Below are 23,691 nucleotides of genomic sequence, written 5' to 3'. Positions count from 1 at the left end.
GATCATCATCATCATCATCTACTTTAGGAGATTATACGTTCAATCCTGGAAACCAAATATATTCTCTTATGTGGCTACCAACTGTAAACATCACAACATAAGCTTTTTCACGGCAGCTTTAGGGTTTACGAGACTGATATGGAGGTCATGTCTGTAATGGATAAGACTGCTGTTCTGCACACACATTTTGCTTTCCAGTCACACGCTGTCCGCAGGAAAGTCTGCAACAGGCCCGCTGCAGCTGCTACCGGATTTAGTGTTTTGCATCCCAAGAATGTTCTTCAGTTCACCAAATCACAGCAAGCCTTTAAAAGGTCTACATGCCGGTGACTTTACTTTCTAAAACCTGTTGGCATCTGGCAATGTTCTACCATTTGTAGCCGGTGTCTTAAGCCAATATGGAGAATATCAGAATAGTTTCCACTTACTGCAATAGTACACAAAATAAACAAGAAATGCTTAAAATAGGCACATATTACAGCACACAACCAATAGAAAAATCCACATCAATGTAAAAGGGCACCGTGAGGGGTAACAGAACAATGTACAGAACATGGTCGTTGCACTGGTTTTTCTTTGTCGTTACATGTAGCCACAGACCCAAAGTGTCCTTTTATCATGAGTCAGGTTGAAATGCCATGTGTGCATTTGAATGGATGCCTCATTTATTACATTTTATATAAAAAAAAACAAAAAAAAAACACAACATACAAAAGGATCCCCATATAATAACAATAAAAAAGCGTAATGGCTTAATATGACTTTAGCACACAGAACAGACTCAACAGGAGAGATCATCCCCAGTAACAGACATCTCCACCACATCCCTGATGTAGCTTGAATGTTATTGTGTGACACATCCTTACTGATACATAAAAATGTTATCTGGAAATGAAGATTGCGTGTGACCAGATTCCCCCATTAACCCGTAGTTAACAAACTTGCTCGTGGGCAGAATTAATTATTCTGGGCTGTACCTGCCCAACATCAACCGTTTCCCATTAATTAAGAAATCTGACCTAATTATTTCACTGATACCTCAGCACTCATGTAACATTTTCACTTATTACAAGAAATGAATAGTTTGTGATCTAGATGAATTCTAGTGACACATCCATCCTTTTGGTGTAGTTAGGATGCCAGTTATTCTCTAGCTGTGCAAAGTTTGGTGCCAACTGAACTACAAGGATACTATTATTCAGTATAAATACACCAATGCCGGTCTCCTGGTTCATGTATTTTCTTCTTTCTATAGCTTTATGATAATAATGCATTTTTTATTTTGTCTGTGGACCAAGACATTTTATTTAATGGCTCACTAAAAATTAGGTTTTATTAGCATCTTCTATTTATGGACTACCACTAGGGTATTTATAATTAAATTGCAGCAGGCGTTTTGCTGATTTACTTTGGGGTTTTTATTTTTAACAATATTCTTGTCCTTTACATGCATGTGTTCTGAACACATAATTGTTTTGTGATATTGTCGGTTTATTCACTATTAGGTGGGTTTGCAGGAGAGCTGTAGTTCGAACTCCGCTAAGTGCCCACTGCACTAAGCTCCTGCAAAAAGACATTGATTGGTGATACAACAAAATATCTGATTTAACTAATTTAACTGTGCATTAAGCTCGCCCCTTTTTGCAGGAAAAGCTCATTGGCGTTTGCTCTTCCTAATGTATAGTGAAGTAGGGTCATTTCAAACTGCAATGCTTACACAGACTTCCTCTAAGGTGGATAAACCCTGTCTGTGTTGAATAATTGTCCATTGTTGTGTCATTCCACATGATGTAGTCTTCCAGATGTTCTGCATCATTGAAAACATGGATCTGCGGTATGTAGAATCCATACAATCACACAGCAATCAATTTGTAAATCATAGTGGGAAGCGCATATGTATAAGAACTAGCATGATGATTAATAACCTCTTCCCCTTGATTTTTACCATGGGTGTGTTATACTATAAAGGAATGCAAATGGGTAGCGGCATGCAAATGTTTATCAGGACCGTGCATCCTCATCCTGATAATAACATAATTTTATAGGAGTTAGAGAATGGCACAATTTTTGTGAAGATTTAGAGCACTTAGCTTGTAAACAGTAGTACTACAGTGCTTTGTGTAAAACTCCCCTCGTTCCATCCTTTACCGCAATATGAGTTTACGTGGAGTTCTCTGCAGAAAAAAGTTTGCTTCAGGAATCCTGTCTGCAATCATGTTTGCGCTTCTGACAGCCTGAATGGCGAGCTTTGGGCAACTTTCCTGCAGCCGGCGGAGCCCATCCTGTGTCACATTTCGGCAGAAGTTTACGTGGAGAGTCCGAAGGCAGGTGGCAAGACTGGGGACTGCGGCTAATGTCTGGTCAGTCATTCCAGAGCAGTTCTCTAGTTGGAGACTTTGAAGTTGGGGGCAGCTGGACAGGATCTTGATGAGATTGTCATCTGTTACATGTGCACAACCAGATAACGTCAATGAGTGCAGGTTTGGGCATCTAGGAGACAAGACACATTGCTATCAGATGTTGACAAAAATAATACACAATAGCATTTTAATCTTTTTTTATTGGTTTTAACTGTTTTTAACCCCCCCCCCAGACGTTTCTGGTGGTTACTCTCTGCATCCCTTATAGTTAGTCTACTGCCTTTTATTTCCTCCACGCTACTTATTTGCCAGATAGTTGCTGCCATCTGTCTAAAACCCGCACACCTGTCCTGCTCTGGTAGAGGTATTTCAGACACCGCAGACAAGCCTGATTTCTGCCATTAACTGAAATTCGTTTGAATATTCAATAAGAAACTTATTTGCGCGGATGTCTAATCAGGACATATGACATATTATTTTATCCCTACTGTGTGGAGAATATAAGATTTTAAGTGAAAATTCTGCACAATTTTGTATAATATTTCAGGAAACCTATTCTGTGGCAGAAATGTATTACTGTGGTCACCATAAATGTCTTTTAAGGACTGCTTGTGGGAGTTCTGTTACGCTGCTGCATGGGTTCTTTAAGGAGGGCTGCATAAAAGTAGATGTAGAGGTAGATACAATACCAATAATGCTGTGCGTTAGCAAAACAGCCAGATTTGATTGGATTATGATAGCTTTGCTGCCTTATTGCATTTGGGTTTGTGATACCAAAAATCTTTTTTGTGTAATGTCAGAAAAACATGTTTGGTCTTTGCTACATAGTTTAATACAGCAGAGAATATTCCTATATTAGCCTTCACAACTTCTGATGAGAGGCTGTTGCATTTATCTACCACCCTCTCAGCAAAGTAAAACGCTCAGTAAAACGACTGAGGGTGCCAGCGCGCATTGTTTCAAAGACGTTCCTAAACACCATTGGCAGTCAGCTGTTTATATGCTATATGTTTATATATCAGTCTGGAAAGGGTTAAACAGCCATGTGTAAGGACCACTGTCATAAACAAAAGGACCAAATAGAGAAGGTCTGGGAGACTAATGACTCTCACCACGAGTGGTAATCCTACCAAAAGCTCTCTTGGAGTGAGGCCTAAAATCATCCAAGGGGTTACAAAGAAGGTGCTGCAATATGTAGGGCTCTTTTACTTAAGGTGAGTGTTACGGATGGTGGAGTCACAAAGACACTGGACAAACGTGGTATTCGTGCATAGCAGCTAGGTGGAAAAACCCTGCTCTCTAAAAATGTAAATGCTCATCTAGCGTTTGTCGAAAAGCACCTGAATGCTCAAAAGTAGAACCTTTTAGGGCCTTAAAGGGCCCTTTTATGTCTGGCAAATTTCAAATAATTGATTCCACAACCCTAATGCAAGCCCGCTGCTGGCAATGTAATGGTTTTGAGAGACCTTGGCGCATCAGGACCTGGACAAGTTGCCATCATTGAAGGAACCATGACATCCTCTCCTACTGCCTCACTTCCCCTCAACCACCCTGTAGATTGTAAACTCCCAAAAGTAGGGCCCTCTTTATGTTTTAATGATTGTTAACTTTAAATTCCATTGCAGATTCTAAAGCTGGAGTAACAGGCATTGGCTGTTGTTGTGTCAAATACTTATAAATCAAATTTATACAAGCATCCATACTATGTGTTGTTGCGTCATTCAGGTTCCATTTAATCTAATATTACTACGTTTTGGTTGAATATCTAATAAGCCTTCAGTGCCAAGATAAGATACAACAAACTAAAAAATGCTCTTTGCCACCTTTTGTTCACAAAACACAATGCACAGTGTACTTTTTATAACAGGACTATTGACCGGACTGAAAATCTTGAGGCAGTAGTTGCCACATGGGGTGATAAATGGACTATAGTGTGTATGCACACATGCTGTACATACACCTATGCAGTATATTTGGATACACAGTTATATACAGCTTCCAGTGTACTCACCTTTTACAGACTCTCAGTAGGAAATCACTGACTATATGTTGATGTTGATTGCACATAGACTTTTGCAGGGCACTTTTCCCCCAGTCTTCAATGTTGCATATTTTCACACGACTAGAATACCAACAAATGGATAAATGTTTCAGAGCTGGCCCCAGGATATAATTCTTCTTTGTAAGCTCAGATGGGGAGCTGAAGTTCAGCAGGAGCCACAATGAAGGTTCTTGGTAAATCGCCATTAAGTCATGGCAGGTCTGCGATAAGGACTTCCGGCTGTCTTTGTCCAGGAAAGAAAACAAGTGCAGAAGACACTCCCGATCGAGCTGTGTTATGTGCATGGTGGAAGTTCCTAACGCTTCCTCATTGCAGGAAAGATAAAACTGTGTGCTCCTAGGGTAAGAAGTGTGTACATTGATTTAATTACTTATTCGAAAAAAAGCATCTCTTACGTTCTCTTGCATAGCCTTAGTCCAAAGATGATGAGTCTCCACAGGTTCGTTCTGAAAACTGGTTTATGTCCCCAAAACTAGTACCTATCTAAAAGGAACTGCCCTGGTCACATCCTTCAAGTATGACTGCTCACAGATTGTGAGCTTCAAACTTAAGGCCCAGGACATATATGGCATTTAGCATGTACCAGAGCAGCTGTTGTAACGAGATATATTTAGACTGACGTCTCCGTGTGTGACAGGTGATACCGTACAATGGAGGTCTATGCACACTTTCTATGCATGCACATATATGTCAAAATACATTCTGTTTATATACATTTCAGGAAACCTATTAGTGACTTTAATACTATTACACTTATGTTGGCAAAAAATAAAACACAAGTACACTGCTTGTTATGTGCTGTAATACGATTAGGAACAAATGGTTTCTGATAATGACAGACAACTGTTCTTGCCAACACATGAAAATGTCTGTCAAAATCAATCTTTCCTGAACAGACACAGTATCACAAGACACTGCCCCCATTACTGCGCTACAGCTTGTAATTCTAAAACATGAGGTTAATTACATGGAATGCGAAGCCAAGTGACAAATACAAATAGTGTAACACAGCCAACATTAGTGGTTTCAGGGGAAGGAACATGGAGCAGCAAGGAGAGCTATCGAGAGAGTCTGTATGGCAAAGTAGGGGGTGACACTGTGTTTGTCATGATAAAGCAACTTTGTAAGGAATTATTCTTCACAATGTTCTAATTGTCATATGGTCTTCTTTAGTCAACAATCTTAACTGCCTGTCTTATCAGTGGGACATTTGGCTGTAGCTCTGGCAGTAACATCAGATATTGCTAGTGTTAAGAACTGTGCTTCCTTAAACATCACATTGCATTATTACATTTATATGGCGCCAGCAGATTCCAAAGAGTTTTTACAATAGGGGGAGTGGAAGTAAATGGCAATTTAAAATGACATCACATTAAAACATACTGGTACAGGAGAAGAGAGGCCTGGTTTTGCAAGCGTCCAAACTATCTGGTGGTTGAGAGGGACATGAGACAGTAGGAGGGGACTGCTTGGGTGAGTATGAGTTGATTGTAATGAGGGTGATATGGCGGACTCTTGCAGTTGGGCAGGGCATGTGGCTCCTGTGCTGAGGATATTACGAAGAAAGGTTGTGTAGATGAAAGGTCCAGAACGGGGTGGAGAGTTCCAGAGAAGTCGTGCAGCACCTACCGACTAGGGCAGCTAGGAGTGTAGTTGGATATGAGTACAGATATTGGGGGGTGCAGTTTTTACTACATGCATTGTAACAGTTGTTGAAGTTTTACCAATATTCGATACAAGTCACTTTGCCAGCAGATGTATAGATGAAAACTTAATTCACTTAAAATCTTTCAGTTATCATTACGACAAATAATGCAAAATCAGTCTGAGACACCAACAGAAACATAGCACACAAAGCACATCATTGGATGTAGTCTTCACTGAAGGACCATGGGAAATTACTTGAAATCTCCATGAAATGCCCTTTACATGCATGTGGTGGAAACAGCTATGGGCAAAAATCTTAATACTAAGAAAATAAACCAGAACAGCGCTAATAAATAATATTAACAAAAGTGACAAAAGTGACAAATCGGCTTGCAGGTTTAGTTTGGCTTCTAGCTTCGATGTAACATCTCATTACATCAGAAGGGCCCAATTCAAACAAGAAGATCTAATCGCAAGATAAAACTGCTATATCCGAGTTTGATTAAAAAGAGAAGTTTGAATAAACACTTCTTCATGATGCACAAATTTAATTTTCCTTTAATTTCCCCTGCAAACTATACAAATACAGTCTTGTGTGAGAGATGGCAGTGGGACTGGGCTAAGGCAACTGTGTCTCCTAAATACTGTATAATGTACAGTACACATGTCGGGTGATACAATGTTACAGGTACCTTCATGTTAGACACCACACCTTGGATGCAAGCTCAGGAAGGAAAGTTTAACGTATATTCATAATATCCCAGGAAAAGTGCAAAATCAGGCATTGGCTGCATACACTCGATATATAAATAGACATTCTATATAATGCAATATAGTCCAATTTAAGTTTCACTTCAATTTTTTTTCCCGAAGTAGCCATTCTTTGACATTAAAAGTAAGAATTCCAAATCAGCTATACTCCGGGCCAGTTAAGAGCTGCAGATAAACAGGACTGCTGTATATCCTCAATTGAACACAAGCCATATAGTTAACCATGTTGGTCAGCGGCAAAATTCCACTTTCTTAACATATTCCTTTTTTTGTGATAACGCTAAAAGTAAAAAAAAAAAAAAACACAAGACAAACCTACAACAATTCATCTGTACTGTGCAAGCGACTCAGTATCAAAGGCTTGTTGGGAGAGAGGTGTAATTGTGCCGTTTCAAGTGTCAGTTGCAAGTGTCCATTACAAGTTTCTGAAGTCAGCACTCAGAGGGTTAAACATGCAGGTGATGATTGGATGATGCAAGCCCTTTACAAAATACCTACAATGCACTTATGAGGGGTATATTGGTAACATTTGTTGTTGTTTTTTTCTTTTTTTGGTTAGTTCCAGTATGTGTGTGAATTTTGAATTATCACCCAGCTGTGTGTGTATTCACATTTTGTTTGTTTTGTTTGGATATTGTATATTGTGAACAGACCCATTGACAAGTACACAATGAAACTGGATACCTGAGCTCAGTACATTTAGCAGATTGTGGCTTTTATGGAATCAATGGCTATGGACACGTATAACGGAGTTGCAATAACAATTAAGTCACCGCTTAAAACCTTGATACATAACTGAAGCAGATAAAGATGAGACAAGAGGCACTTTTAACCCCTGGAGAGCCAGAGTGCTATTTTGCATTTCTGGATCACAGCAGTTAAAAACAAAAACATTTTCTATAAATATGAGGAACGCCATCTACTATATTCTTACCAGAAATGCTAATTTCACTGTGACAGACCAATGTGTCTAAGGACTTTTCTAACACTGGTCAAGAAGGTATAACTAGTGCTGCAGGCACTATCCCCTACAGAGTGATGCTCGGAGATCAGTTTAAGGCAGGTCATCTAAATGAAGTTTCTTGGTTTTTGTCTTAAAGGTCTCCAATTCATGAGCCCCAAATCTTGCAGTTGAATACCTCCCCAAAATAAGAAGGGTTTTGAAATGCATATGCCTAGAAATGAGCAGTTAGTGGCATGACTTTGCACTGTCACAAGAAGAAAAACAAGAAACCTATAAATCAAGATGGCACTACCGCCATTATCGGCTCTTCATTTCTGAAGCGTATATATTCTTACCACCTGTAGTTATTTGATCTGAATCTGCATGATTTATTTTTGAAACAGACAGGCAGCGCACTTTAACACCTATCCATTGCAGAATCTTTGCTCCCATAAGGCTAAAGCATCCGTCAATACAGAATTCTGTACTAACAGCCACACTAGGTGTGCAATAGATTTGAAAGTGCAGTGAAAAAAAATCAAGGGGTTGTTTTTATCAAGTATTAGCAGAGGATGAAACGGTGAGCCCTGACGGGGCAAGGTATATCAAGGTGGTGGGAATGAGAAGAGGTATTTAGAGTTTCTCAGGGACAACTGGGCTTGGACGCTCCACGTAAAACAGAATATAAGCCTTTGCTTTCACCACGGTCTCTTCTTCGGTCAGAGTCACTGTACTGTCATTGAAGTGAAACCAGCGTCCTTCATGTGTCGCATAAGCAGTGTAGTGTCCAGACCCAACACTAAGGAGAGGAAGACAAGAAAAAAAATCTCACTAGTTCTCTTCCAAGATATAAGTGCTTTTGGAGTGATAATAGAGTATTATGGCAACTTACAACGAAGCTGTATTTTCCTAAAATAAAAAGTTAGGTGGGTAAGGCAAGATATGATTAAAGTGGTGATGAACTACAAAAAAAATTGAACATTTTAGCTGGGTAAGTGCCGATGAACTACAAAACTCTCATGATCCTCCTCCATCAACCACCACACTGTCAAACAGTCTTGTTGCAAAGAGAATCTGTGAAATCTGGTGGCAGTAAAAAGTAGGACTGTCACGGTGCTGTTGGCTCCCTTCCACTAAAAAACAGCTTGTGGTGGCGAAAAGGTTAAAAGTAAGTTTGTGGTTCCTTGGTTGTTTGACAGGTGTTTGCTGCACAGAGTAACCACAATACTCACCCAGATCCATGATGAACGACAACAGCTGCAAGATCATAAAGGCAGCTTTCTGGGCCAATGTTTTCTGGCTAAGATGGAAAAATGAATAAAGATGGAGATGGGTTAGACCCCAAAACAGGAAAATCAAATACATTCAAAACTACATTACATGATGCTCTCCTGGACCAACTAGACACAAGGAGCAGACCATTTGTCTGTGGAAGTTTCACTTATCACCCCGTAGAATCCCAACTTGTTACCTGCAGTTCAGCTGATGAACAAAAAAAATAATCAAATACATTTTCAAAATATACATGGTCTTATTGCGGCTTAAAGAGTAGCTCATTTATTAGCGGGGTAGAATCTAAACATGGCTTTGGGGAACGCACAGCTGTCTAACAGTACAGGTGTTGGTTTCTAGACAGACAGACATTATTGTCCTCGGAAGGAAAACCGTGAAAGAGCAAACAAAAATCATCTTCTCAGCTCAACCCTATCTGAAGAGACCTCTGAGGTCCTGAAAGTCTATTTAACTTTACATCTCTTTATATGCTGGCAGAATTAACAGCATCAACTTTGATTAAACACTACAAGGTCTCAGGTCACGCTCTGTAATCAGTTGTGCACTCAGTCAGACAGACTGAGATAATGAAGGCACACCACCTTATCTAGAAAAAGGAGGGAATGCAAGCTAATTACAGAGCGGCCTTCTTGAATGATAAGGGGTGGTCTTCCTTTTTAGACAAATTTAGAACAGGAATACATTCCAAGATAGCATAATCCCAAATGTACTGCTTTTAGATAATCCAAAATAGAAAATAAGCGGGCTTCATTGCCTTAAATAATGTATTCAGCAAACGCAGTTCCAGCCATATCAAAATACTTCACGGTGTAAGCATTATATGAGGCCATTCGGTAATTCTTAAACGGAGAAACACTGAGGCGCTGGCCGTTTATAATGCCCAGTGAATAGAGGAAGATGGCTTTTCATATTATTAGAACCCACTCTTTAGTGAATAAGCCTCAATCTTTAACATACCCAGTTACAATAGGAAGTTACAGCAAATTTATCATACAGGGCTGAAGAAATTGTTTTTAGCAGTGCTCCTCTGAGATAAGCATTCAATGTAACACATGCAACAATTATGTCATATTGTTGGTGTGATTATTTATGCTATACATTTTAAGTGACTTGTATGCATGGAGAATTGCATGCTAGAGTATTGTTTTATATGCTTTACACACGTTTTATGTCTTTTTTTCCCTTCTTTAGGGAAACAATATAGAGTTTCGGAAGGTTTGCTTGCATATAAATAGTTATTGGATTCTTTAAATAGCCTTCCCCTCTACAATGAAGAATCTAACACGTACACCATTAACCTAGACCAGGGGCGTCCAACATGCGGCCCGCGGAACCTCGAGGTGCGGCCCGCGTGAGATCGGCAGCCAGGATCATAAGAGCCCTGCTGCTTACTTGTGGGAGGGTCTATTGTGTGAATGAGTATGTCTGATTGAGGGAATGAATCTGTGAATGAATGAGTTTGTGTGTGTGTGATAGCATGGATGTGTAAGTGCTGGAACCTAGGCATGATGGGACTATGCTTGCTGTTAGCAATCACACTCCTATCATGCCAAGTCAGCCAGTACATGCTGAAACCTGGCTAGCTGCCCCCCTTGTGTATTGAGGCTGCCAGCAGTATGGGGTCTGCACTCACAGCCACCCTGTACCAGCATGTATTGGCTGACTTGGGATGATAGGAGTGTGATTGCTAACAGCTAACAGCAATCTGCTAACAGCAATCACAGTCTCATCATGCCTAGGTTCCAGCATTCACTGGTTGCCTGGGTATAAAAAGAGTGTGTTTGCTGTTAGCAATCACACTCCAATCATGCCAAGTCATATTGTTGATTTTTTTTGTCCAATTGTGGTGTATTACTTTTAATAAAAGTGTGGTTACACACTAAAATTGGACAAAAAATACAATGCCCAGCCAACCAGTACTGCTGGAATCTGGGTATGCCTGAGATTGCTGTTAACAATCATAATATATAATTTTTTTGTACAATTTTGGTGTGTAACTTACTTTTATTAAAAGTGTTGGGGGGGGGGGTCACTTTCAGTTTCGGCTAAGTGAACCCTGAATTTTTGGTTTTGGTCCAGAATTTTCATTTTAGTGCATCCCTAAAATAAATAGAACTATTTTATTTTTACTTATCCAGAATCCTGAATTTATAGGCCCAGAAATCCCAGAAATCAGTGAGAGAAAAGTAAAGGTTTTGTGTCATTTACTTTATTTTAATCTGCATATTTTATTAAAGGCCATATTTTCTCTCAGTGAAAAATGAGTGCGGCCCTCGCACGTATACAATTCTGATGAAGTGGCCCACTGCAGAAAAAACTTGGACACCCCTGACCTAGACTATGCACTGGGCCCATGTAGGTGACAGTACACAATCATTGCACGGCAAGACACATACAAACTGGGTGTTTATATGCTATAACGTACACCAGAAAAACCTGGGCATAATTTTGTTCCTCAATAATAGCAACATTGTAGCTGATGGTAATAAACTATAGAGAGGAGCTTTTAGTGGTAGTGGGAAGAGGGTTTAGAATGCTACCTGGTATAAGACATTGGAGGTTCATGTACTAGGGGGACAAGATTAGTAGGCCTGCTCAGAGATGTGACAAATATATCCAAAAACGTAAAGGATGTAAAGTCTAAATATAAGGATAAAAATGTATACATTAAAGGAGAAACCATATCCTTCAGTCTGACAGCAGCCATATTGAAGCAAAAACACAAGTGGATGTACAGACAACACTCCCTTAACAAGCCAAAATGCCAGCACTAGCAAAGGAGAGGACATCAGCAGCTCTATGTTTGGAGAACAGAAAGGCTTTGGGGACATACATGTTCAACCAGTATCTTAAAATTAGAGGTAAATGGTCCTCTAACTGCTCTATTTCAATGAAATTGAAATGAACAAAAATGATGACTATACCTCTAACAAGAAGCACTTCATGTCCAACCCACGCAGAGGAAAGTCTACATAAGTGTCCACTTTGTTTCTTAAATAAGCAGTCCAATGGAACCTCTTCAAGTGTAAGCAAAGGACCTGCAAAACACAAAAACTAAATGTATAGTCCCTCATACCATTACACTAGAAGTCCCAGATGCTCACTAAAAGCCCACAGGCTTAACTTCTCATTTAATGTGTTAGGCTTAACAGTTGGGAACATTTAAAAGTTCAATGCTACAAGATTGAGTAGGTTTATGATTTTTTCCACTGTAATGGACAGTACTGAGGAACGTTCAGTTGCCTGCCAACCTTTGGTAATTTCTGGATCCAGAATTTCTTGGTAGATTTTTGCTTTTTTTTGCATTTCAAGCACATATAAAGCTCTGTCTCATCCAGCTCTTCCAGGTCTGTAAAGCTGCGAAGACAGTCTGAAAGAGAAAAAAAATAGCTGGGAAAGACAACAAAAAAAAAAAACCTTACAAAGCATGACCCCGGTTTACTAAATAAAGAAAATGCAGCGTTACTAGGGCTGGAGAAGGCTCACTGTATAGGGCTAAGCATTCTACACAATAACATTGTCGTACCAAGATTATATTATGTAATGTGCAGCAGGATTTTTTTTTTTTTTTTAAATGAGATTTATGGTTATCTAAATCACAAGTATTACACATGTAACGTAAACTAGATTGCAGATGAAATTGTATACCACTATACGGCATATATTCAGCCTATTGCCCATATTGTTATACATGTAGCAATCTGGATATTCTATAAGGGGACAGCTTCAATTTCTACAGCATAGAAAAAAAAAAAAAGGAAAAAAAAAAAAGGTACCTTTGAGTGTGCAGACTGGTCCATTTTCTTGGTTCTTACAACGCTTGTTACGGAATTGACTTGGAATATCTAAGGAGAGATCTTGAAAAGGAAAGGGAGATCGAGATTATGCAAGTCACAATATATTTACGTCTACCAGCTACAGTTACGTCTAACTACATTGTTTGAATGCATTAACTGCCAACAAACCAAGTGTGGTTTTTTTTTTTAACTTCTTTAAAAAAAACTCCCTGGAACCACTATGCATTATAAAGAGGCATATACTGAGTACAGGACTGATCTGTACCCAGTATAATGCATAGTTTAATCAAGGAGGTGACTTCTGGGAAGTCCAATTTAAATAATACACATTATACAGAGCCAACCTCACTATTCTTGGAGCTGATGCTAACAGGTGCAGCGATCTTCAAATGGGCAAACAAAGTGATCCTGATTTTCCAACATGAGGGAGGGTAAAGATCATACCTAGGAATGGATCAAACTTTCTGGATTCTGTGCCACATATTAGACAGTTTACTTCATTCTGTAGAACACCACCAAACACAGAGGTCACCACTGTTGATGCACCATTTCTATAAAAGAGGGAGAAAAATAGCAAATGGTTCACACAGGTTTAACTCATGAGCTGTAAACCAAAACTGAAAAGGATTAAAAAACAAACAAAATACAGCCACACAAATAATTGGATTTAACCCTTGAGAAAGGTAGCAGGTCACTACGACAATGGTGGAGGATCTTGTATGATGCCTACCTTATATGCTTGCTGTTTGCGGAATGTATGCACCTTTTTAAGTATATGTCATGATTTTTTTTAATTAACTATTTCGCAAATTGCAGCTTCTGATTTTGAAATGGTTATAAAACTTTTTTGGGTGAAGGTCATTTTGTTACTTACTTTTGATATACATAACATATATATCTATATCTATATGTCTATATATATATCTTAGGTGCCCTCCATTGGTGGTTTCGTGAAAGCCCAAAAAAAGAATCCCTCACCCACTGTAACCAGATATCATTTCTCTTATTCGTTAGCCATATTTAAAAAGAATGTAAAGGAATGTTTATAAAGTTGCTTAGACTGGTCAATAAAAGGTTATAACAACGTATCACATGGTAGAACAAATGTTGTTCCCTAGGTTTTCACAAGATTTTGATGTTGGGTTTTGGCAACAAATATAAAACAGAAATGGAAACTCAGATTTATGACCCATTTGTTTCTGAGTAAATCCCATGAACATTGAAAATGTAGTGGTCACTCACATCCAACATTTGCTGCTTGTGGACTGACTGCTGTCTGCTTGTGACATGACAGCGTGGGAAGAACCATCAACCTCACCCTGTAGCTCCAGATGGAGATGGTCCAATAGATAGCGCATGAACTCATGGGCGTCTTGCTGCTGATAACCCCTGAAGAAGTAGGTTTTCGTTTACAAATAATAGAGTTGTGGAAAACAATACTGCCTACGCTTGATTAGTTTGTGCCAGGAACTAATTCACAAGAACAGAGGTTCATTAGGAAATGATTCATTTGGTATTAATCCCTGCCAAAATTAGAAAAGTGGCTCAGTGATGTAAAAGTACAAGCTGGTTTTTGACTGATTGGTGACATCATAAATCAGTTAACGTCATATATTGTCTGCATGTTTGCCAAACATCAGAACCCTAGCACATATTTAGCTTATACTGGAAGAGTTAAGGTGATTTAAAAAAAACTAAAATCCACAACGCGTTTAAGAATTCAATTCAAGTTATTGTAATTTAAAAGCTCCCCTATGTAACAATCAAATCTAGCTTCTCTTTAAACTGTGTTACCTGAAGTTCGGCATGATCTTCCATACCACATAGAATAAGGATTCCGGACTAAATGCCGCCTGGCTGCCTTGCCACAACGAACACAGTGTCTTCCTAAACTCTTCAACCAGCGATCTACAAAAAAGATAAATCGTTATTTCAGAACACACACACTAAACTTTGAGCCCTAATATAAATTACTCATCCTATAATTCTCATTTTTTCCATCTTAACTGTTTTTTTACTGTTACATACTTCAAGAGATAGGCTTTTTTAATGTTATCCTAACCGCAGTCTGACAACTCCTTCTGCCGCACTCATCTGCTCTGCAGTCTCCTTCTGTCTCGAATATTAGTGAATATCTTATAATTAGTAGAACACATCAATATCCGTCAAATGCAGTCGGCTCTTATGAAACAAGGACAGATTGTCTGAGGGTGGAAGATCAGCATGGGTATCTTGAAAGCAAGCAATACAAAATTTTCATTCCATTAATATATTTTCTTTTAATATGACTTTGGATATGTCACAAGTCTTCTGACTAGCCTGCTCAATAGCTATGCAGTCATTACACAAACTTCTCTCTTATTTCCACTGATCCACTGGGATTAGGAAAAATACAAACTCCTCTAGTTTACAGATCAGCAAACTTTGTGCCACCTGCTTTACACCCAGTAACTCACACATTAACTTCTCCTTGACTACGCGTGTGGTAGATTCGGCGTCCTGCTGTCTTTCCGTTGCGAAGCTCTACAGCTGGTAGTTCCTTGAAGTAGCAGCAGAACTGCTCAATGTTGCTGTAAGAGGACAGATAGGAGAATAAGGAGCAGGGCCTGAAAATAGCACACTGGTGCTGTGTGAGCCATCACGTTTTTTGCCCCCCCCCATGATTATATATATATAAGTAGTACAAGTATTATTAAACACTCATCTACAGACACCAGACAAACCAGAAGGGTTGTTTTTCACTCAGAAATCTCATGGTGCTGCCACAACCACAAGGGATTCTGGGTAGGCGCATGCAAATAAGGCTAACAATTTTCAAGGGATCCATGTATAAAGTGGATATAGAGGCAAAGGTGATAATTGTTAGCCTTATTTGCATGCGCCTACCCAGAATCCCCTGTGGTTGTGGCAGCATCATGAGATTTCTGAGGGAAAAACAAGCCTTCTATCTTGTCTGGTGTCTGTAGATGAGTGTTTAATAATACTTGTACTACCCCTTAAATTTAAGTGGAAGGGTTTCCATCACCTTTACCCACCATAACTTATGTAACGATTATATATATACATATATATATAATCTAACGCACACATATGTATTGTATACACACATTTACATAAAGATTATTCTAAGTAATTTTTTAAATATCCCAAAAAATCAAGAAACAGACTTTGAACTGCAGATAAGAGACATCTGGTCCATCTAGTCTAACCATTCATATATAAATTGTTAAATAAAAAAAAAAAAGCAGAACAAAGAACACACAAGATTACCTGAGCGATTGAAGAATTGCATTCATGAAGCAGGTATTCCCCAGATTTCTGAGACCTGTAGCACAAAGAGCGGTTGTGCTTCCCTGAAAAAGACAATTCCGTAGTAACCTGATTACTGCACTAAATATATTGCACTGTTGTAAAGAATGGCAAACATCTGATAACCACAAATACATACACATACAAATATACTCTACATTAAAAACAAGAAAAGAACTACAGCATACAGTTTGAAAGGGCTACATACTTAATTGGTCATTTACTCAATCACGCATGTAGAGTAGCCCATTACATATTAGCCAAATGGTAGGTACACTGGGTGATACTTACATTCACTTTAAGCAGCTTCTTATTATGCGAGGCATTCTCCAATAGTTTTCTTTTACGATGTCTATCTGCTGTAAATGCAGAGCTATCAAAAGGACAGATGCAAACAATACGTAGTTAGTAAATTCTAAACACTAATCATACACCGGCAAGGCATCGATATAACGCCTAAACAGACTTAGACAATTTACGAAATTAGGAGAAAGGGGGGAAATGTTATACAGGAACGCAAAATGTTTACCAAAACCTATAAATTAACTAAGAGGTTTTTGGCTTGAGTGCTACAGAGATACTCACTTTTCCAAATTCTGCAAGTGTTCTCGAACTTTCTGGACTAAACAGAGCTTTGTATCGTTCACCACAAAGTCATCACAGCGGTAGCTGTAGAGAAGAAATAATGGGGTATTTAGAACAGACTGACATTCCCAAACATTCATGCTCATTTATCTTAAATACCAAGATAAAAGGTTAACAAGGCAACGCTACTGACCAGTATGTGCTGTAACTGCTGCAGTCCATACAAACTGTGTGTTGAGTCTTCTCCTTGTCTGACTTTTCTGGTCGCTTGTGATTAGCGAGTGGGGATTGAGCATCCTCATAATGTTTCTTGGCATGGCCATTTACATATCTGTGACAAAAATAAGGTAGAATTTTTTTACAAACCCCAACATGTTTTCCCGTTATCCATTCCCTGCTTGCAATGAAACGGTACTGACCTATTGTATGACCTGTGCAATAAAATGGTTTTTCTGTCATCAAACCATCAGGATAATTTACCAAATGAAACAACGCTTCTCTGTTTTTCCAAGGATTATGCCGGTGGTTTATCACCTGCTTCCTTTTTTATCTACCTAGATTTACAATGTTAGTGTTTTCAAATCTATAGAATCTACTGATAAAAAGCAGATTTCATTTGTATTTTAAAATTGACTTAATACCTGTTAAAACACATACATGAGTGCTGGAATATAATTTTCCAAACAACTGCGATACAGATGATCTGCTAACTTGGCCTCAACCTAAATGGTTAAAGAGTGCCAGGGCCGGACTGGGAATGAAAAACAGCCCTCGAAACATTTGGAGACCAGTCCCATATAGTTTATCTCGCGGTCGAGCTCTTATACCCACACACAACCCTAATATATACCCGAGTCACACTATTTGCCATACAAATAACTATAAAACATTCTTTTAATCACATTATTTGTATTAAAATGCCAGAAAGCAAAAGTGTTAAAAGGCCCTAATAAATGAAATATATTAGCCATAATGGAATCAAAACATTTACTACTGCAAACATTTTTAGATTAAAAAGTTCCATTTTATTCAGTGGAACAAAACAGTGATCACATTATTCTTCACAATATTATTTTAAGAAACGTTTATTTCTTTATTAATTCATGTAAACTATTTTTTCATATTTAAGAAAAGCTGTGATTGAGAAAAATATATATATTTTTTTTTATTTGCCAACCTACCCCCTATATGTCACTCTGGCATATAGGGGATAAAAGGCATATCACGGGACAGAGCGGCATATAGGGGGTTAAAAGGCATATCATGGGACAGAGTGGCATTTAGGTGGTTAAAAGGCATTTCTGGAGGCAGAGCGGCATGAAGGGGGTTAAAAGGCATATCATGGGGCACAGTGGCATATAGGGGGGTATAAGACATTTCTGGAGGCAGAGGGGCATATAGGGGGTTTTAAGGCATTTCTGGGGGCAGAGCAGCATGAAGGGGGTTAAAAGGCATATCATGGGGCACTCTACCTCCAGAAAAGCCTTAAGCCCCGATATAACACCCCCCTCCTGCCCGACTTACCACTGCTTCTGGTGTCTGGCGAGGGCAGCGGCTGGAGGCCGGGATTCATGAAGTTAAAGGGGCTGGTGTTCACGCACCGCACCACACCACACAATGGTCGTGCCCCAGCTGAGTGCTGAGGCACTGCCATTGGGCGGTGCGGTGTGTGCACCGCCCCCCTTAACTTCATTAGGCGCCGGGAGGAGGCGGCCTGGGTGCTGCTTTCAATACCGCTCGCAGCCGCTCAGCGGCTGTTTTGAAAGTTTGTCTCCCGCGACTGGCCCACGGAGTGACCGGCCCAGCGGGAAATTTCCCGGTATCCTGGTAGGCCAGTTCGGCCCTGAAGAGTGCCTGATCAAAGGGCAGATCTCTAGCTGTTGTGGAACTTTATAGCCCATAATCATCAATATAGATATATTGTTTAAAAAATTCTATATAGGCCTGCTTATTCAGTCACAGGTAGATCACTGAAGCCACAAATAAGGCAATCCTGAGTATAAGAGCAGAACAAGGACCAAATAACATTCCAGGTTTTTATAGCAGGAAAGGATGGACCAAACGATTAAATCCTAAAAGGTAGAAAAAAGTATCCATCAAATTGCATTATCATGTGAGAGGGGAAAGTCACCCAAACATCCTAGTTTTTGTATGCTAGCAAGAGATTGTTGTGTATGTGACAATAAGACTTGACAATAAGACAATAATGATCATGCGCATCCTAGCAGGACATTAGCGTGTGTTTCTTCGAGGAATCTTTTCTAACACATGGCTTATAGAAATAGTAAGAGAAGTGTATCTATACGAGATTATGTTTTTAAACATCACGTCAGTTTTATAATAGGGGACTATTTAAGATTTCTTAACGAATATAGTAGAGAGAACAGTGTTTGGGCCAAGCTTCCTACACTCACCTTCCACAGTGGACACTGGAACACGTCAGGCAGACCCACGGGCTTTTGTTTGAACGGCACACTATCAACGAAACAAATAAAACAAAATAAATGATTTACCAATAACATCCACCAAGTGAGAGGCTGTACAGAGGAGAAAGTCAGCAACAGGATTTCATTGGATTTACAGGGGAACCTTCAATGATTAAACACGCTATCATCCCATAAAAACATCTTAATTACTTCAGTTAAAAATTCATATTAAAAGATTAAATACGAGGCTGAATCTAGAACATTAGCCAAAACAAGATTCTATATTTTCAATAATTTGATCCACATGCGCGGTAAACCAATGCAATGCACCTGCTTTCCTCATCACTAATCTCTGCTCTTTTGAAAGAAATACCGTATTGGCTCAAATATAGGCTGCACTTTTTCCCCCCACTTTAAGTCTTTAAAGTGGGGGTGCAGCCTATATTCGGGGTCTAGCGCCCGACGGCCGGGACATGCAGTCCCGGGCGCCGGGCAGGCAGCGGGGTTAGGATACAGATCCCCCGCAGCGGTGCAGGGGACCCGTATCCTACTCTCTGATACGCTCAGACAGCCTCCCCTGCCAGCACTTTCCACGGGGGGAGTGCCGGCACGAGAGGTTGCCTAAGCGCATCGTGCGGACGTTCACCGGCAGCGGCGATGCGCGTAAACAGCCTCCGCTGCCGGCACATCTGCACGATGTGCTTTAACAATCTCCCTTGCCGGGAATTCCTAGGGGGGGGGGAGTCCCGGCAAGGGAGATTGTTAAAGCACATCATGCAGACGTGCCGGCACCGGAAGTTGTATACGCGTATTGCGTATTTGTCCCCCGCCGAACACACGGGAGTCTGCTCTGGTAAGTCGGGGGGGCAGAGTGGCAGCATATCTCGGGAGGGGGAGGAGGACAGTGGCAGCATATCTCGGGGGGGGGGGACAGTGGCAGCATATCTCAGGGGGGGGACAGAGTGGCAGCATGTCTATGAAAAAAACTTTTTCATTAAAAAAGAACCAAACTTTTAGGGTGCGGCCTATATACGGGGGCGGCCTATATCCGAGCCAATACGGTACATTTTCCTTTTTCAAGTTGAACAACTTTGTTGACACAGATAGATAAATACCAGTCAGTTACTAGCCAAACACTTTATTTTTTCCATTTAACACCGAGAAAAGCTACAAGAAGTTGAAAGGTCAGCCACTCAACGACTACTTACCTGCAAGCCCTCCATGCTCTATACCGAGGGCCGGGCTATAACATCATATCCCCCTGTGTTCCATTTCAAGGACGCACGCCACGTGCCACAGCATAAGTTCACTGTGGAGGTTTTACCAGCGATGCACAATCCTCCATATTGTATATAAGCCATTTACCAATTGCCCCATGCAGCATTGGTATAATTACCCCATTGGCACTGCAACCCATGGGCATGCAAGTCATAGGACTTGCATGCCCATGCTCTATATTAACAACACCATATTGTGTCCATGTGTTACAATGGTTAAAGAAAGAAACATTTAGGAGTTAAACCGTTAAACGTAACTAACGCTAAAAGTAGGAAACATTGTGAAATATAGATTATCCAGGAAATTTGCCAACTTAGTCCAGGATGTCAAAATTGTAAGGTGCACTTAACACAAACAAGACAATTTTCAATCGGTTACAATATAAACAAAAGTTATACAAATACAGAGGGTGATGATGAGCCGAGCATCATAAGAAAGGGGGGAAATGATAATTATATGCCACTATTATGTCCTTTACGTACAGTGTTAATATAAGTTGTACTGTCCTATTACAAGGCTTTGTGTTTTCAAAAGATTTCAGACGTATTGGGCCAGTTCTTCAAATTGAATTATAAAATCCACACCCTACCTTTTATCTTCCTTGTAACATCATGACTTATCGTACGCTCGCAGGAGACTCGTACGCGTAATACAGATAACCTTGCCTGACCTTAGTTATTAGGACAAAGATGAAAACCCCCGGTGCACTGACACTCTAGATCAGTATTGTTCGGAGAAGGCACTCGATTACAGAAGGTGTGTATGAGTAAAGCTAGCAGACATGTTCAAATCCAAAGCCATGTAAATGTTAAAGAACAGACATACACAAGGTGTATCCAGTTAAATGGATGTGGGTGCAATGCTTAAAAACCCCATAGGCATTAACTTTATCATAAATCCAAAGCCTCCGGGGATAAATAATATCTGATCAGTACTGTAATCCGGGAGCCCTTATCTGCCATCACTTTCTTTGAGTCTTTGTAATCCATGATTTGACACTTCCCTCTTTTTTCAATGCCTTGAAATCTGCTTTATTTACAATTTTAACAGCCAAGATAAAAACAAAATCATTTCTAAATCCATACTATAAATATATATATATTTTATTTATTTTTTTAAAAAGGAAAAAAACTATCTATGCATGAAAATGCCCACCGGCCAAATTGTTGCAAATATAGTTAACATAGGATAAGCGGCAAAGACCTGAAAAACTATTTGTATTGAATACTTGAATGTATTTATTAACTAGTTAATGTCACCTGCCAAAATAGGACGTCTGGTACTGTTACAAGAGGAGTTAAGCAGCAAATAGCAACTGAAGGGTTAAAGGACATAAAAGTAAAGAGAAGCATAAAGAAGTAAGAAGGCAGCCTCGCCCAAGGAAATCAGGATTCAGAAACCACAATCACTGCAGTGCGAGCGGCTTCTTCCAACAATATGAGGAGATTACACATAGACTACCCCTCCACGCTTACTACAGCCTTATACCCCCCACCTCCTGCACTTCCATCACAGTAAACACCAGGAAATCCCGGATGCACGTAAAGTACAAGTATATATCTATATATAATCTATAGCGGATCGCTGGGGGCCACAGATAGCACAATGGCGCAAGCCCCGCAGCTGCTTTAGAAATTGTCCTGTTAGCTCCAACCATTACAAACAGGAACATACCCCTCGAATGTAACCGCAATTCCAGGGCAAAGAACTAAATGTGGAGCAATAACCTTGGAAAACCAACTGAATCTTCCTACCGATTGCACTTATTTAACCCCTTCACTGCAGAACTGCTCTTCATTCATAACCCCATTGTTCTAGCATTTTACGCTTTTTGTTTCCCTCAAAGGATGCTGTAATCGGATGCAGGGTACTGGGGTTTCCATCCGAGTCGTTACTGCAATGTTTCCATCGATGTATTTACATTGTGATCAAATATTATTTATAAATAATGTGAAACGAGTTTTATAAAGAATAATAATGTATATGTTTACTCATTCGCATGGGCTATATCAAACTAACTGAACATACCCAGATGAGATATATATATATATATATATATATATATATATATATATATATATATATATAACATGGATCATCGGCTCCTGTGTTTCCTGGATCAGGCTGTTCTAGGGAATGTGATGACAAAGAATGATGTTACAAGTTTCACTATGCCATGTGTACATACATGTCACGTGCGTCTATGGGAACATGCTTTTGTTTAGAATGTGTACCCCAAACACATATTCACTTTCCATACACATGATGCACATCATAAAAAATGTATATACGGTTAGTATCACGTGCCCTGAAATGCATATATATACGTCTACCCTTGTTTATAGACTTTATTCAATATATATACGATAATTGAGAGACACGCACTATGTCATCATTTTACACACAATACGGTGTAAACAAAAGGAATGTGATATTTCTCTTAGGCCCCGGCTCCCTGCTCTTTACAATAAAAACTCCCCACTAGGCCGTGCCCGGAGCCGGGGACTTTCCTGGGAACCGCAGCCAGGCGGCGCTGCGTCCTCTTCCACCACCGCGAAGAGTTCGAGGAGGAGGAGCCGGACTCACCGCTGCAGCACCACGAAGAGGGGCAGCCGCTGGGAAAGGCAGCGGAGTCCAGAGCGATGCAGACACTGGCGGTAAGATGTGGGCACTCCATGGCAGAGCGGAGGGACACAAAGAGTAATACACAATATTCTTAAACCGGGACTATTTCCTGCATGGGAACCTAAGGGCGGGGCTGCGTGACGTCTGGATTCGCCGGTATCGCCCCGCCTACTGCGTCCTCTTCTTGGTCCCCATAGCAACTGTTACCCATCTGATCGCCACACCCCCTAGCACAAAGCACCGATGTGCATCCAAGTTGTTGTTAGAGTCTCGGCACCTTTCACCAAGCACTACACCTTCATTAATGTCAAAATGTGTGCCATCACCAGGATTCGTATGGTGCAGATGAAGGCATTGGCAGCACAGCTCGTGTCATGTGCATATGGAGAGTTATGGGCCTCCTTACAACAGATCCCTCATTGCCAGGGCTATTGTACACCTACAAGACCAGAGGGTTAAAATCAGGGGTAATTTCCCTTTAATCAGAGGAGGGCCAGCTTTGTTCGGCGCGGCAACCAAATACAATTAAAATTCTTTTTTTCAATGCTTCCTATACATGGGCATAGGAAACCCTAAACATCTGGGGGATAGCATA

General features: G+C 40.1%; 2 protein-coding genes across 2 annotated transcripts; both read right to left on the bottom strand.

The window, feature by feature from the left end:
• Positions 1-2,144: 2,144 nt before the first annotated feature.
• On the bottom strand, positions 2,145-4,706 carry LOC149298645 (F-box and leucine-rich protein 22-like). The gene is made up of 2 exons (XM_089487021.1): positions 4,372-4,706; positions 2,145-2,490 (listed from the first exon to the last, which is right to left on the bottom strand). Exons 1-2 carry the CDS (start codon positions 4,704-4,706, stop codon positions 2,145-2,147), a joined length of 681 nt encoding a protein of 226 aa, XP_089343147.1.
• A 3,710-nt stretch (positions 4,707-8,416) lies between these two features.
• Positions 8,417-23,148, bottom strand: LOC149298644 (ubiquitin carboxyl-terminal hydrolase 3-like). Its single transcript, XM_089487020.1, has 15 exons — positions 23,058-23,148; positions 19,182-19,242; positions 16,961-17,098; positions 16,768-16,851; positions 16,474-16,555; positions 16,144-16,226; positions 15,330-15,443; positions 14,668-14,781; positions 14,116-14,262; positions 13,318-13,424; positions 12,853-12,933; positions 12,328-12,446; positions 12,001-12,114; positions 9,016-9,083; positions 8,417-8,582 (listed from the first exon to the last, which is right to left on the bottom strand). The coding sequence occupies exons 1-15, from the start codon at positions 23,146-23,148 to the stop codon at positions 8,417-8,419; spliced, it is 1,569 nt and encodes a 522-aa protein (XP_089343146.1).
• Positions 23,149-23,691: the final 543 nt, after the last annotated feature.

The sequence above is a fragment of the Sceloporus occidentalis genome, unplaced genomic scaffold, assembly GCF_023333645.1.
Source record: "Sceloporus occidentalis isolate IW3139 unplaced genomic scaffold, rSceOcc1.0.p SCAF_31, whole genome shotgun sequence".
In the NCBI taxonomy this organism is placed as follows: domain Eukaryota; kingdom Metazoa; phylum Chordata; class Lepidosauria; order Squamata; family Phrynosomatidae; genus Sceloporus; species Sceloporus occidentalis.
Note: the sequence above shows the minus strand (reverse complement) of the source record. Positions and strands in the feature narration are given on the sequence as shown.